This window comes from Parathielavia appendiculata, assembly GCF_033297405.1.
Source record: "Parathielavia appendiculata strain CBS 731.68 unplaced genomic scaffold N657scaffold_1, whole genome shotgun sequence".
Lineage (NCBI taxonomy): Eukaryota > Fungi > Ascomycota > Sordariomycetes > Sordariales > Chaetomiaceae > Parathielavia > Parathielavia appendiculata.
Window position 1 is genome coordinate 2,066,406 of NW_026944220.1, and position 14,817 is coordinate 2,081,222.

At 55.8% G+C, this 14,817-nt stretch overlaps 4 protein-coding genes across 4 annotated transcripts; 3 read left to right on the forward strand and 1 right to left on the reverse strand.

The window, feature by feature from the left end:
• Positions 1–1,317: 1,317 nt before the first annotated feature.
• Positions 1,318–3,242, forward strand: N657DRAFT_562748 (Calreticulin-domain-containing protein; the record flags this gene model as incomplete). Its single annotated transcript, XM_062788164.1, has 4 exons — positions 1,318–1,470; positions 1,559–1,841; positions 1,900–2,684; positions 2,739–3,242. 4 exons carry the CDS (start codon positions 1,318–1,320, stop codon positions 3,240–3,242), a joined length of 1,725 nt encoding a protein of 574 aa, XP_062652530.1.
• Positions 3,243–3,715: 473 nt separating this feature from the next.
• Positions 3,716–6,101, forward strand: N657DRAFT_608462 (Methylmalonate-semialdehyde dehydrogenase). The gene is made up of 2 exons (XM_062790268.1): positions 3,716–4,672; positions 4,724–6,101. The coding sequence occupies exons 1-2, from the start codon at positions 3,970–3,972 to the stop codon at positions 5,776–5,778; spliced, it is 1,758 nt and encodes a 585-aa protein (XP_062652531.1). The 5' UTR covers positions 3,716–3,969; the 3' UTR covers positions 5,779–6,101.
• A 438-nt stretch (positions 6,102–6,539) lies between these two features.
• Positions 6,540–8,584, reverse strand: N657DRAFT_652349 (cell division control protein Cdc6; the record flags this gene model as incomplete). The annotated part of the gene is made up of 3 exons (XM_062794286.1): positions 6,540–8,218; positions 8,275–8,472; positions 8,536–8,584. The coding sequence occupies 3 exons, from the start codon at positions 8,582–8,584 to the stop codon at positions 6,540–6,542; spliced, it is 1,926 nt and encodes a 641-aa protein (XP_062652532.1).
• A 3,191-nt stretch (positions 8,585–11,775) lies between these two features.
• N657DRAFT_586089 (PLP-dependent transferase) lies at positions 11,776–14,767 on the forward strand. The gene is made up of 2 exons (XM_062789797.1): positions 11,776–12,155; positions 12,209–14,767. Exons 1-2 carry the CDS (start codon positions 12,071–12,073, stop codon positions 14,593–14,595), a joined length of 2,472 nt encoding a protein of 823 aa, XP_062652533.1. The 5' UTR covers positions 11,776–12,070; the 3' UTR covers positions 14,596–14,767.
• The last annotated feature ends 50 nt before the right edge of the window (positions 14,768–14,817 follow it).

Here is a 14,817-nt window from a genome sequence, read left to right on the forward strand (position 1 = left end):
AGTGCTCCGCCATGTGCCGTGCTAACGAACAAACCAGGGGTCGGATTGTACTGCGAAGTGGCCCGTGGCTTCGAGTGGTCCCTGAGCTTGGCATGCGGAATGGAGGCATGCGGCCACTTTAGCCCGACCGGCATTGGCTTGGGCGCTTGTTCCGGCCGACACGTGAGGAGGAAGTAAGATGTGGCAGCACTACTGCCTTGTTTGTTGGCTTATTCCACGTGGTCTCTATGCTGCTAAGTCTGTCTTGATGGCTGGAAACTTAGAAGTGAGAGAATCCGGAGAGGACAGGAAGCGCACTGTAAAGCAGTGAGAGGACAGGAAGCGCACTGTAAGGCAGATGAGACCCGAATTGCTCACAGGGCAGCCGATACGCTCGGGAGAATCACTACCTCAATCCGGGCGAACCATTGCTCTGCTTGATGCTTCGACTGCAGACCAAGCTTGAAACCTGGTCAATGCAGCCTCACTCCGAGACAGCAAACAAAGCATTTCACGCATCATCTGGTGGTCCCAACCATTCCTCCCCTGCTATTATTAGCAAGGCTAACGTTCCTCTGGGATGGTCTTGGAGGCACGGTTTTCAGGCCAGGTGAGAGGCACACCCGATCTGCTGAGGATGGAAAAAACTCAACTGCCGTCGGCTCGTGGCAGGCGCTAGCATTGAAAAGACAGATAAGAGGAACTCGCCAGTTGGGAAGCGTTGTTTTGGGCCCCTCCGTCGCTGTGTCATAATTGCGGTCTCAGCACCGGGCAGCCCACTGGATCGAGAGTGAGCCATGCAGGCAGACAAAGGCTGACGGTCTACATGAATGGGGAACTGAACATTCAAAACAATTGAGTCAAAGGTAGCCATTTCCTTGACTACAGAGCTAAGGCATCTTGGACAGCTTGATGCTTCACACTTCCACTTGCATTGTGTCGCTGAGACCTGGCCAATCGCATGGAAGGTTCCAACGACTTCTACAGGTGCGCCGGGGCCACTCTGCTGACCACCCTGCCGCCAGGAGACCCCCTTGCTGCCCCCGCAGTCCCGCGACGGGAAAGCTCCAAGCTCATCCTCCCCGGCCAGTTAAAGAACACGTTGTCAGAAATCGCCTTGCTGGGCTTGAAAATCACCACGCCAGCTGCTTGCTACACGCTCGGTGAATTTTCCCTTTCTTCGAGCTCTGGGAGCGACATCCATTGCCCAACCCCATTGTGTCGTCGTCTGTCTCCATCGACAGTACCTTCCTTCATTGACCGCGGTGCCTCTTCCATTACGCTTCCGTTGACCGTCTCTCATCTGGGTTGCTAGAGATAGCACTCGGCTCTGGAAAAATGAGGTTCAACGTCGCCGCCGCTGCTGCCAGCGCAGCCTTCCTGGTCGGCGGTGTTAGCGCCGAGGACCAGAAGGTGCTCAAAGACGAAAGCTCGTCTAGCTCAGTTGCTGAGTCGGCCACCCAGGCTGCCCCCGAGCTGCCGACCTTCACCGTGAGTTTTGCCCACGCGCCAATGGACCCGAGCTTCGGCGCCTACCATGGCAGACGGTCGGACAACATACTAACGCGCGCCGCTGCAGCCCACCAAGCTCAAGGCTCCTTTCCTCGAGCAGTTCACCGACGACTGGGAGGCGCGATGGAAGCCTTCACACGCCAAGAAGGACACCAAGGGTAGCGACGAAGAATGGGCTTATGTCGGCGAGTGGGCGGTTGAAGAGCCCGTCGTCTACAAGGGCATGGAGGGCGACAAGGGTCTTGTCATCAAGAACCAGGCTGCCCACCACGCCATCTCGGCCAAGTTCCCCAAGAAAATTGACCCCAAGGGTAAGACCCTGGTGGTCCAGTATGAGGTCAAGCTGCAGAGTAAGCCTTGGTCCGTCCCTGCTGCAACCCTTACAATCGCTAATGCACTTGCTTGCAGATGGCCTCGAGTGCGGTGGTGCCTACATGAAGCTGCTGCGAGAAAACAAGGCCCTGCACCAGGAGGAGTTTTCCAACACGACCCCGTACGTCATCATGTTCGGTCCCGACAAGTGCGGCCACACCAACAAGGTGCACTTCATCTTCAACCACAAGAACCCCAAGACGGGCGAGTACGAGGAGAAGCATCTGAGCTCTCCGCCCACCGCCAAGATTGTCAAGACTACCGAGCTGTACACGCTCATCGTGCACCCCAACAACACGTACGTCATTCAGCAGAATGGCGAGCAGGTTAAGGAGGGCAGCCTCCTCGAGGACTTCACTCCTGCCGTCAACCCTCCCAAGGAGATTGACGACCCCAAGGACAAGAAGCCTGATGACTGGATCGATGAGGCCCGCATCCCCGACCCGGACGCCAAGAAGCCCGACGACTGGGATGAGGACGCCCCCTACGAGATTGTCGATGAGGAGGCTACTCAGCCTGAGGACTGGCTTGTTGACGAGCCCTTGACCATTCCCGATCCCGAGGCTCAGAAGCCTGAGGACTGGGATGACGAGGAGGATGGCGATTGGATCCCTCCCACGGTTCCCAACCCCAAGTGCGCCGAGGTCTCTGGCTGTGGCCCGTGGACCAAGCCGATGAAGAAGAACCCCGACTACAAGGGCAAGTGGTCCGCCCCCTACATTGACAACCCGGCCTACAAGGGTCCGTGGGCGCCTCGCAAGATCAAGAATCCCGACTACTTTGAGGATAAGCACCCCGCCAACTTTGAGCCCATGGGCGCTGTAAGTTGCTCTGCTTTTCGACTTGCGGATGACATGTCACTGACAAGTTGGCAGATTGGTTTCGAGATCTGGACCATGCAGAACAATATCCTCTTCGACAACATCTACATCGGCCATTCGGTTGAGGAAGCCAAGAAGTTCGCCGACGAGACCTTCTTCAAGAAGCACCCGGTCGAGAAGGCCCTCGAGGAGGCCGACAAGCCCAAGGTTGAGGACACGCCCAAGTCCCCGAGCGACCTCAAGTTCCTGGACGACCCCAAGACGTATATTAAGGAGAAGCTCGACCTCTTCCTCACAATCGCCAAAAAGGATCCTCTTGAGGCCATCCGGTTCGTTCCCGAAGTCGCCGGCGGCCTTGCTGCTATCTTCATCACCACTGTCGCCCTCCTCTTCGGCCTTGTTGGTCTTGGATCCTCCACTGCCCCGTCGGCAAAGAAGGTCGCCGCCGACGCCAAGGAGAAGGCCAAGGAAGTGGCGGACAAGGCTACCACGGCCGCTGCCTCTGGCGTTGATACTGCCAAGGAGGCGACCAAGCGTGCTACACGGAGCCAATCGTAGATTAGGTTGCCCTTTCTGTCGTCGGGTTTGTGCTGGAGATTAATCGGACGCGGAGGGTCGACACATACTGAGCTCGGTCGTTGGCCGCCGGTGGGGTGAGGCCACTGGTTTTGCTTCATTCTTCTGCTTCTTTGTGGTCTGCGGAGTCCCACGGCGCATCTGTATTCTAGGCACAAAACACACGGGCGTTAGTATTGGACAGATAGCTTAGTCGCTCCTCTTTCATGGATTAATCTCTGTTATTTCGCCAATGGTTCATTCCTTGACTCTCTCAAGATCTGCATCGCGAGCCTGTGACCCGCCCAAGTCCGTCCCCAGTCTCGGCGTGCCCCGCAGGAGCTACCCCAGTTCCTCACCTATCGAATTGGCCGTCGCTGATAGGCAGTCGGCAGAACGCGGCTTTGGAGAAGGCGGAGAAGCCTCCACAGTTCGCCGCTGTTGCCCGCGACTTGCCCGAACGATCATTTGAGACGCTCCGGAGGTAGATCGGATAAAGGGGGGCTCTCTGCCACCCGCTGCAGGTGGCACGGGATGCGCCGACATCAACCAGATCAACCAGTCAATGAGTTAGGTCGCAAGGGGGCGAATTCAGTCACTCCTTCGGCACCAACTTATAGAGGCCGGTATTGAACCAAGACGGGAGAACGCTGACAGCTTCCTGGACCCTGTCCGTCTATCCGTTCACCCATCCAACTCGATCTCACCGTCTTTCTGAACTTAAACCACGATGCGCCGCCTTGCAACCCGTGCTGCTCCAGCGTCTGCCAAAACGGGTCGACTCGCGAACGCGGCCAGTGCGCCCAAATCTGCTCTCCTTGCTTCGTTTTCACTCAGAATGACTCCCTCGAACAAGTCGGCCTCGGCAACGGCGGTGCGGAGGTTACATGCCACAGCACAACACATGCGCCCAGCAGCGGCGGCGGCGGCAGCGGGATTATCCAGCACGGCCACCAATTTCCCAACAACGCACGACAAGATTACAGAGGTGCACGACACGCCCTACTTCATCGACAACAAGTTTGTCAGGTCCAGCACCACGCAGTACATCGACCTGCACGACCCGGCCACCAACAACCTGGTGACGCGCGTGCCCCAGAACACGGACGCGGAGCTCCGGGCGGCCGTCGCCTCAGCGCAGAAGGCCTTTGAGGCATGGCGCACCACCAGCGTGCTGCACCGCCAGCAGATCATGTTCAAGTTTGTCGCGCTGATCCGTGAGAACTGGGACCGCCTCGCCGCCAGCATCACACTCGAGCAAGGCAAGACGTTTGCCGACGCTAAGGGCGACGTGCTCCGCGGGCTGCAGGTTGCCGAGGCGGCCTGCGGCGCCCCAGAGCTGTTAAAGGGCGAGGTGCTCGAGGTGGCCAAGGATATGGAGACGAGAACGTACCGTGAGCCGCTCGGTGTTGTGGCGGCTATCTGCCCGTTTAGTAGGTACTGATATCTGAATGCTCTATGTGGACGCAGTGCTGACATTCCAGACTTCCCCGCCATGATCCCGCTCTGGTGCATCCCCATCGCCACCGTGACCGGCAACACGCTCATCCTGAAGCCCTCGGAGCGCGACCCCGGTGCGGCCATGATCCTGGCCGAGCTCTGCCAAAAGGCGGGCTTTCCAGATGGCGTGGTTAACGTCGTGCACGGCGCCCACCGCACCGTCAACTTCATTCTTGACGAGCCCACCATCAAGGCCATCAGCTTCGTCGGCGGCAACAAAGCCGGCGAGTACATTTTCGCCCGCGGCTCGGCCAACGGAAAGCGTGTGCAAGCCAACCTCGGCGCAAAGAACCACGCAGCCGTCCTCCCCGACTGCAACAAGAACCACTTCCTCAACGCCGTGGTCGGCGCTGCCTTTGGCGCCGCCGGCCAACGATGCATGGCCCTGTCCACGCTCGTCATGGTAGGCGAGACCAAGAAGTGGCTCCCCGAGCTGGCCGAGCGCGCCAAGACGCTCTCGGTCAACGGCGGGTTCGAACCCGGCGCAGACCTGGGCCCCGTCATCACGCCGCAGAGCAAAGCCCGCATCGAGTCGCTCATCGCGTCGGCCGAGGCCGAAGGCGCCACCATCCTGCTTGACGGCCGCGGCTTCAAGCCGGCCAAGTACCCCAACGGCAACTGGGTGGCGCCGACCATCATCACCAACGTCACCCCCCAGATGCGGTGCTACCGCGAGGAGATCTTTGGGCCCGTGCTCGTCTGCCTCAACGTCGACACGCTCGACGAGGCCATCGACCTGATCAACGCCAACGAGTACGGCAACGGTGTCGCCATCTTCACCCGTTCCGGCCCCACGGCTGAGACGTTCCGCCGCAGGATCGAGGCCGGCCAGGTCGGCATCAACGTGCCCATTCCGGTGCCGTTGCCCATGTTTAGCTTCACGGGCAACAAGAAGAGCATCGCGGGCGGCGGCGCCAGCACCTTCTACGGGAAGCCGGGGGTGAACTTTTATACGCAGCTCAAGACGGTTACGTCCATGTGGAGTGGCGAGGATGCGATTTCAAAGAAGGCCGATGTTGCCATGCCAACGCATAGCTAGGTTATCCGGGTTAAATGTGATCGATATGTGAAGGCACTGGCATCTGTGTCTGAATGATGTTGACTGGAGAGTCATAGTTCATGAGGTGCTGGGATTGGGAGAGAAGGGATGAGTAAATTTGGAGCAACCCTTTGGGAGGGGGGGGCCGATTTTTTCAAGCATTATGGCAGGCGAGCATGCACTAGCCTGGGCATGACATGTTTAAGAATCAATGATTGACATGATCACGCAAAGAATATGTGGAATATCTAGTTGTGACCTTTCCTCAGTGCATCTTTGATCTAACCTGGAGCGTGTGTTGAGACTGCTGGATGTTTCGTGATGTTGATATTCACAATACGACTTCAATTATCCATCAGCGGAGGCTCTACCGGAGAGAAATACTGGTTGGGTGAATATCAGCTGTCCCCTGGTTGTTCGACAGCAAGGAGTGGAAGCAACAGAGGAAAAGTGAAAGTCCCTCACCAGATTCGGGTCGAGAAGAGCTATGATCAGACGTCACGGTGTGTTCCATATTCCATGTGTTCCCAGTCGTCACATCTCATGTGGTTTAATACTCTCATCAAAAGACCATTTACATAGACAATGCTCGCCCGACTCCTATACTTTCTTCGTCCAAACCCAAACACCATAAACGCCCACAATGCGGTACTGGCTACGGTAGACCAAGCTACGGTTGCCCAACACCAATACTCCAAGCCACACAACCCCTCCACGGGCAACGAAACCCATGAGAAAACACGACAGAAAGAGGAAGCAGATCAATCCAAAGCCTCGCCGCTCAAAATTCCCCTCAGTATCCCCGCCCCCATCCCCTCCACGGCCCCCTCCATCTCTTTCTCCCCAACACAGCTCGCAACCCTCTTCTCGTCCATCATGACCAACCCACTTCCACCACGGACACCGCCAGCCCCCGAAAAGGCAAATACGTCCTTCTTCCTCCCCCCGCGGCCACTGCTAGGCGTGCTCGGGACGCCCGCAAACGACCCGCTCTTGCCGTTCACGGGCGTAATGAGCGACAGCGTCTCGAGGCTACCGACGACCTCGCGGAATTCGGACGACGTCAGCGGGTGGAGCAGCGAGTCGCGCGTGCAGAGAGTGCAATACGCTTCGTAGAGGGTCTTTATAGTCGGCGCCGTCGCACTCGTACCGCGGGACCGGCAGCCGGAGGAAGGTGTGGCTGGGATGGGCGTGGAAGTAGCCTGGGCCTGGGCGGCACGGTTTCGCTTCTCGATTGCCATGAGAGAACACAGGGCTGCTTTCTGCTGCAGGTTGAGCGTCTTGAGGCGTTGGGCGGCGCCGTTGCTGAAGGCGGCGGCTGTGACCTTATTGAGGTGGGCGATGGTTACGCGAGGTGCGGTCGAGACGGTCAGGGTCTGCAAGGATTTATGGAGGAGTTGTTGGGCGGACGAGGGACGGGCTGGGGAGGGGGAGACGAAGTTGCAGTTCTCGCCGAGGATCTTGCGCGAGGGGCTTTGCTGGAGGAGCATCTCTTTGATTTCGTTTTCGTGCTTGAGACGAGTTTCGGACTCGACCAGGTCGAGCGCACGCCGGCAGATCTCGAAGGCGCGGCGCAGGTCGCCTGTCTGACTCGAGACCTTGCGGGCGCAGAGCTCGATTGCCGCTGGGTGGAAGAATGGGACGAAGTCCGGAGCGGCACCTTTGGGAGCGAGAATCTTGAGCCGCTCGGTAATAATTCGCTTGACCTGCTGTGCGGTATACGGGAGGAACGGGAGGAGTTCCGGCTTCAGGTTGCGGGACTTGAGTCGAGGGAGGAAACGGTCGGTGAGATCTAGCGCGTTGGCGATGCCCACCAGGGTAAGCCGCGAGGCCGGCTGCAGCGACCACTCAAACACGCGGTAAAGGCTCTCGGGATCCATGGTGAGGATGTGGTCGATCTCGTCCAACACAACCAGGAAGACGTCGGTCGGCTTCTTGCGGAGAAAGAGCTTCTGCAGGGCCTCAACGACGTCGCTTTCTGTCATGTTGGCGTCCCCGCCTAGCTGGTCCAGCAACGTAATGTACAGGTCCTTGGACGTCTTGATGCTCATGCAGTTGATGTAGGTTTTTCGGACAGACTCGGATTCCGACGCGGCCTCCTCAGTGATTTTGTTCACCATCGCGCTCTTGCCCGTGCCTGGCGGCCCACTAACGTAAAGACATCCACTCGGCCGAGACGTTTTGCAGCGGCCCAAGAACTTGTAGAGTTGGTCCCGCTCATCGTCACGTCCGATCAGCTGCCCAGGGTCCGCGCTGCGCGAAAAGAGCTGCCTCGCCTGGTGGTAGACTGTCTGTAGAGTACTCGAAGTGGAAGGCGTCTGAGGTGTCATCCGCTTGGAGAGCCTGCCAACCGACATGACCCGCTGACGGGGCGTCGTTGCGGTCCTGGCGAAAACATCGAAATGGCGCGGGGTTGAAGGAGTGACGGGCGCGATATCGGCTGTAGCCGGTTAGCAGTTGACTCTTTGAAGTGTCGCGACATACTCCGGAACCTACGGCTCTTGGCTGTGCTGGCGATTGACGTCCGTCTGGATGTGGGTTTCGTGGGCGTCGACTCCTCCCCCTCCGAATCAGACTCGGGTTGTTCGTTCTCCTGATTCTCCTTATCGCAGAACGAGAGGCGCTCCTTCTCGCTGATCTTTCTCGGGGTACGCCTGACACGCTTTGCCGAGAAGTCGAGACTCAATATCGGCTCTGCGAAGAGTTGTCAATAGCTGTTTCCCTGAGGTGAGTTTTAAACCCGGGCAGCTCGCTTACCCTCTTGCTTTGAGCTTCGAGTCCTCTTTCCTAATGTTGTAGAAGGCATCTTGAAGTTTGGCAAGAGCAAATGACCTGCTTTGTGTTGTTCGAAAGAGGAAAGGACGCTTGTGGTGGGAAGCATCAGGGAAAGAAGCACCTCAAAGTTGGCGCCTCGCGCTTTCCCAGGCCGGGAACGCGACGCGTCGTTGCACGAGGCAAGCGCGTTTCAGGGCATGTGGATCCCGGTAGTTCTTGCGTTGCGGCTCCCACTAGAGCCACGGGTCCGTGTCGCTTATTTATTGCAAAACTGTACGGATCCGTATTAGTCACGACAAATTGCATCTAACGCGGCCACCTCCCCGCGCCGTCGTGTTGAACTGAACTGGCTCCTTGGCACCTGGATTCAGGGGCTGGGCACTGTTGCCCAATGCAGTAAGCGTGGAAGACTCGTCACCCACCCAAAAGCAGGGTCTGGCGAGGGTCCCGAAGCCCTCGGTTCTTCAAGCAATACACACATATGACGCATGGTTCAGACAGTCAATCCAAGCTTCATCTTGTGCCTCAATTGATGCTGTTGGATTTGGCAGGTGGTCAGAGAGGGCAGTTCAGGGGTGACCAATGGCTTGGCACCAGGATTCTCAGGATCAGGAACAGGCAGGAACTTCTGGAAGAACACAGACAGGTACATCATCATCAATTGAGTGGTTGCCCATCTTTTTGATACCCAATTACTACGGTGCGGCACATTCGTGGCTGTTGGCTTTCCAACAGATGCAGTGTCACCTGGTTGGTCTATGCCTATTCGAGCCTGTAACTGTTGCTGTCCAACACATCGCTATTACCAACGCCATGGCCACCTTCCCAGACGAGTGCCTTCCTCTCGAATGCTGCTTTGAGTCTCGACAGGCCTTATTAGAATCAATCAATTCTTGGGCCTTGACCAGAGGTTAGGCCTTTATGACTTAGAGGTTGACTCGAGAGAAGAACGGTCACCTTATAGTTGTCTACGTATGCGATCGGAGCTACCATCTACCAAACCCGTCAAGGGACGGTCAGAGGGGAACGACCACTCGAGTAACTGGTTGTCCATCTCGGTTCTAGCTAAAGAAGCGTCTAACGGTAGTTGGGTTCTTAAGCACCGTTCTGATCCTTGGTTCTTGGTATACAACCACGAGCTAAGCCAGCACCCTTTTGCTCATCTAGTCTACCGACAACTCTCTAGAGGTACCTCGTAGCTTGCAAGTCTATCAATGTGGGCATTGCTCTAAATGAGATTTAGACTATTGTACGACAACGTGGCTCGCTAGCTATAAGGTAAGACATCTATAATCGGATTGCAGATGTACGTCGAGATATGTATGCGGAGGTCAGAGTGCAATTTATGCGCTAGCCAATCGACTGGACAAATCGCGGGGAAATGGCCGCGCAACCGGGTGATAAAAAAAAGTCACACTTATAACGCTGAATACGTCTTAGGTACCTCGACCTCCTAGCATTTTTATATACAAAAACAGGTCATCTAATGGCCTGTTAACATGCCCTCTCTCTCTCTTATATCCTGAATTTATTAATAAGCACTTTCGAGCTGGTTGTCAAAAGAAATCTCCTCGAGATAGGATTATTTTTGAATTATGAGTAACTAACGTGTTTTATCAGCGAATGCACCATATCAGCGAGTGCACCACTGGTAAGGGCTGCATATATATTTGGGGTGCAGCACTAACGACGGGAATAAGCGGGGAATAAGCTGTTAGTACTTCGACTAAGTGTCTGTGCAGCCCTTACCAGTGGTGCACTCGCTGATAAACACGTTATGAATTTTCTTGTCACCCGGTTGCCGCGCTAGATGCATTTTTGTGGCAACTGATACGGTTGGTGTGATGACTAAGCGACACGGACTCGTGAGTCTAGTACGGAGGTTACCGGCAAAAGTTTTCCAAGTGGGCCAGGTACTGGCAAAGGTGGACCACCATCCCCTCGATGTACCTTCACCATGACAGCGCGTCGCACGCGCAACAGTCATCACCAACACCATCACCTTAAATGGAGCCCCCCTCTACGCCACCCAGCCAGCGTTTCAAGAGCTGTGATCTTTCCCGCGATGAGCGGCTTCAAGTTCAAACCCTCCGCAATTTTGGCCTGTCGTACGATCAAATCGTCGCACAACTTGGGCTTACTTACGACCAAGTTGGACATGCCTGCCGCGCTCCAAATGTTACGCCAAAAAAACGCTCTGGCCGACCTAGCCTTCTCAATCCTGAACAGATTGAAGAGCTAATTGCCTTTGTTACCTCCTCGAAAGCCTCTCGCCGAATGCCTTACTCGAAGATTCCTCTTGCTCTTGGTTGGGATTGTTCAGAGTACGCCATCCGTTACGCTCTTCGCAACGCTGGCTTTAAACGCTATGTTGCATACCGAAAGCCTCCGATTACCGAGAAGAACCGACAACTCCGCCTTAACGACGCTATCGAGCGTGTATACTGGCCCCTCGAGCGATATCACGAAATCCTCTGGACCGACGAGACCTGGGTGACTGCTGGTACCCATCGAAAGGTCTGGGTCACACGCCGTCAAAACGAAGCATACGATCCCACTTGCATTGTCGAGCGCGAACCACGGCCAAAAGGATGGATGTTCTGGGGGTCGTACTCAGTGAAATATGGCAAAGGGCCTTCTCTTTCTTGGGAGAAAGATTGGGGGACGATCACTGGAGAGAAGTACACAGAGAGAGTGGTCCCTCTTATTGACGGGTGGTTTCGTCTCCATCCAGGTCAGGTGTTCATGCATGACAATGCCTCTCCTCATTCTGCGCAAGTGACACGCGAGGAGCTCGAGGCTCGAGGGATCTCTGTTTATTCCCATCCCCCGTTTAGCCCTGATTTGAATCCTATCGAGAACGCGTGGAACTGGATGAAGGATTACATTGCAGTCAACTACCCAGCAAAGATGTCATACGATCAACTGCGAGAGGCAGTACGCGCTGCGTGGGATGCAGTCCCTGAGGAATTTCTAAGGGAGTGTGTAGATACAATGCCCATACGGCAACAGGCAGTTATTGATGCCAACGGAATGTATATTCCTTTCTGAATTGACTGTTGCGTATGCGACGCGCTGTCATGGTGAAGGTACATCGAGGGGGTGGTGGTCCACCTTTGCCAGTACCTGGCCCACTTGGAAAACTTTTGCCGGTAACCTCTGTAGGAGCCGGGACCCGTAGCTCCAGTGGAAGCCTTGCGTTTGCCTTAGGCTGACAAAGTGAAACTTTTTATCTTATCTAGCTGGTGCCCCACGATCCTATGATGGAAGGGGGCGAACTCCGGGTTTGCACAGTCGACAACTGAGGGCCACAGGACAGTTAAGGCAATCGCCGGCGACAGCCGTATTCGCTTCATCTCGCACTTATCAAACGCTTTTGGACGCCACGAGTTCTCCATCCCAGAATCATGCAGAACTCGGTGTTAAGTTCATTCATTTCGGCACCTATTTTCAATGTCTCATACCGACCAGTTTGTCAGCTGCGTCAAAGGCACGACTATAGCAGCAGTGAGTGATTATGGCGGGACTCAACACCCGAGTGGACACAGGCTACAATGCCCGTGTCGAAAGCTTCAGAGATGAAGAGTATCCCATGCTTGATGGTATGAACACGCGGTTTGCACTCCTGTTTGATCTGTGACTAACTTCGCCGCAGGCTCCATCTACCTCGACCATGCGGGCACAACTCTCTATCCAAAGTCCCTGATGGACAGGTTTGCCAAGGAGATGACCGCCAACCTGTTTGGGAATCCACATTCAGCCTCGGCCTCGTCTCAGCTGTCAACGGCACGAATAGAAGACATCCGTCTCCGCGTGCTCCGTTTCTTCAGCGCTGACCCGGCCGAGTTCGACCTCGTGTTTGTGGCGAACACGACAGCTGGAATCAAGTTGGTTGCTGATGCCCTGAGGGCCGGTCCTGATGGCTTCGACTACGCCTACCACCAAGCGAGCCACACCAGTTTGGTTGGCGTCAGGGAAGAAGCTCGAAATAGCTTATGCCTCGACGACAGGCTGGTTGATCAATGGCAGAAAGGGGACTCGCCTTTGGGTGATGACAGCGGGGACCGCCCGATCTTGTTCGCATATCCTGCGCAATCCAACATGGACGGCCACCGGTATCCCCTGCGCTGGGCTGAGGAACTCCGTCGCGGCAGGAAGAAGACGTTCACTTTGTTGGACGCAGCAGCGCTGGTCTGCTCCTCTCCATTGGACCTCAGTCAGCCCGAGACCGCTCCTGATTTCACGGTGCTCAGCTTCTATAAGATCTTTGGGTTTCCGGATCTCGGCGCCTTGATTGTGAGACGGGAGGCAGAAGAGGCACTCAGACCGAGACGGTATTTCGGCGGAGGCACGGTGGACATGGTCGTCTGCTTGAAAGAGCAGTGGCATGCGGCCAAGACCCAGTTTCTACACGAGCGTCTCGAGGATGGGACACTGCCCATCCATAGCATTATTGTACTTGACGCAGCCATGGATGTTCACGAGCAACTGTTTGGCTCAATGCGGGACGTCGCCGCCCACACCTCGTTTCTTTCAAGGAGACTGTATCGTGGGCTCAAATCCTTGAGACATGGGAATGGCGAGCCAGTGTGTGTTCTGTACTCGCAGGACTCAGACTCAACCGACAACCGCCTCGGAACTGGTCCTGTCATTGCCTTCAACGTCCGCAATAGCCTAGGGGCCTGGGTGAGCTTGACAGAGGTCGAAAAGCTTGCCGCTTTGAAGCGCTTCCATATCCGTACGGGCGGCGTCTGCAATCCAGGCGGCATTGCCTCGGCTCTCGGGCTTGAGCCGTGGGAGATGATGCAAAACTTCAGTTCAGGATTCCGCTGCGGAACCGAGAACGACATCATCGCTGGAAAGCCAACTGGTGTCATTAGGGCAAGTCTCGGCGCCATGAGCACCATATCGGACGTGGACAGCTTTGTGAACTTCGTTGCCGAGTTCTATCGGGATGCTGCACCCACTCCGATTCTTACAAACCCGGTACCGCTGCCTCATGGTCAGTCATGGCTCCAGGTTCACAGCATTTCCATCTACCCGATTAAAAGCTGCGGAAGATTCGAGGTTCCATCAGGAGTGGACTGGGAGGTCAGACCAGAAGGACTAGCGTGGGACAGAGAATGGTGCCTGGTACATCAAGGCACCGGCCAGGCACTGAGCCAGAAACGGCATCCCAAAATGGCACTCATACGCCCATTCATCGATTTCAAAAAAGGAGAGCTGCGAATTAGGTATGCGGGCCACATAGCAGCACACGCACCTCGACAAATTACCATACCTCTTTCCAAGAACCCGTCCCTCTTCCGGTCTGCGACCCCCTTGTCCAGGTCCTCCCGAGTGTGCGGCGAGGACATCCAGGCGCAGACATACGCATTACCGGAAGTCAACAAATTCTTTTCCGACATACTCGGGGTACCCTGTGTACTAGCCCGCTTTCCGCCCGGCGGCCAAGGGAAGAGCACGCGACACTCCAAGGCGCACCTCCAGAAACATCAACTTTCACCGCCACCAACAACCAAACCCGCCCTACCAGGCTCATTTCCACCTTCACCGCCAGATTCTGACACGGGAAGAGCGTCCCGTCGGATCCTCCTCTCCAACGAAAGCCCCATACTTGCCATCACGCTCCCAAGCGTCGACGCTCTCAACAAACAGATCAAACTCGCCAAACCGACCTCAACAGAAATTTCACCGGCAGTCTTCCGAGCAAACATCATAATCGCTCCTTCGGTGGTGGACACCCGCCTACTACCCTACGCCGAAGACTCGTGGTCAGCACTGAGGATAGGCCAGCATGGGTATGAGATGCTGGGTGCGTGCAGGAGATGCCACATGGTCTGTATCAACCAGGAGACGGCGGAAAAGAGCGAGGAGCCGTTCGTCACTTTGTCCAAGACACGGCGGTTTGATGGGACGGTGTTTTTTGGAGTGCACATGGCTTATAGTGGATCTCAGGGAGTTGGAAGTTTGACGAGGGAGAGGCAGTTCGCTACTGTGAGAGTTGGAGATGTGGTTGTGCCCGAGTGGCGGGTCGAGTAAAAGATTCGCTGAAAGTTCCTCGAAATCTATCTACTGTATTCTGAGCCCTCAGCGAGTCATGTCCCATCCCCCTGAATGACTGGACCAGTGGCGTGGTGCGAGAAAGAGATCGACAGTGTAAGTCTTCGGGATATTAGTGAGACACCAGTAACTAATCATATTCTCGTCTTTGGCCTTTCCGTATTTGATAACTGCATTTAAGCGGCAACCGCGGCAAAATCC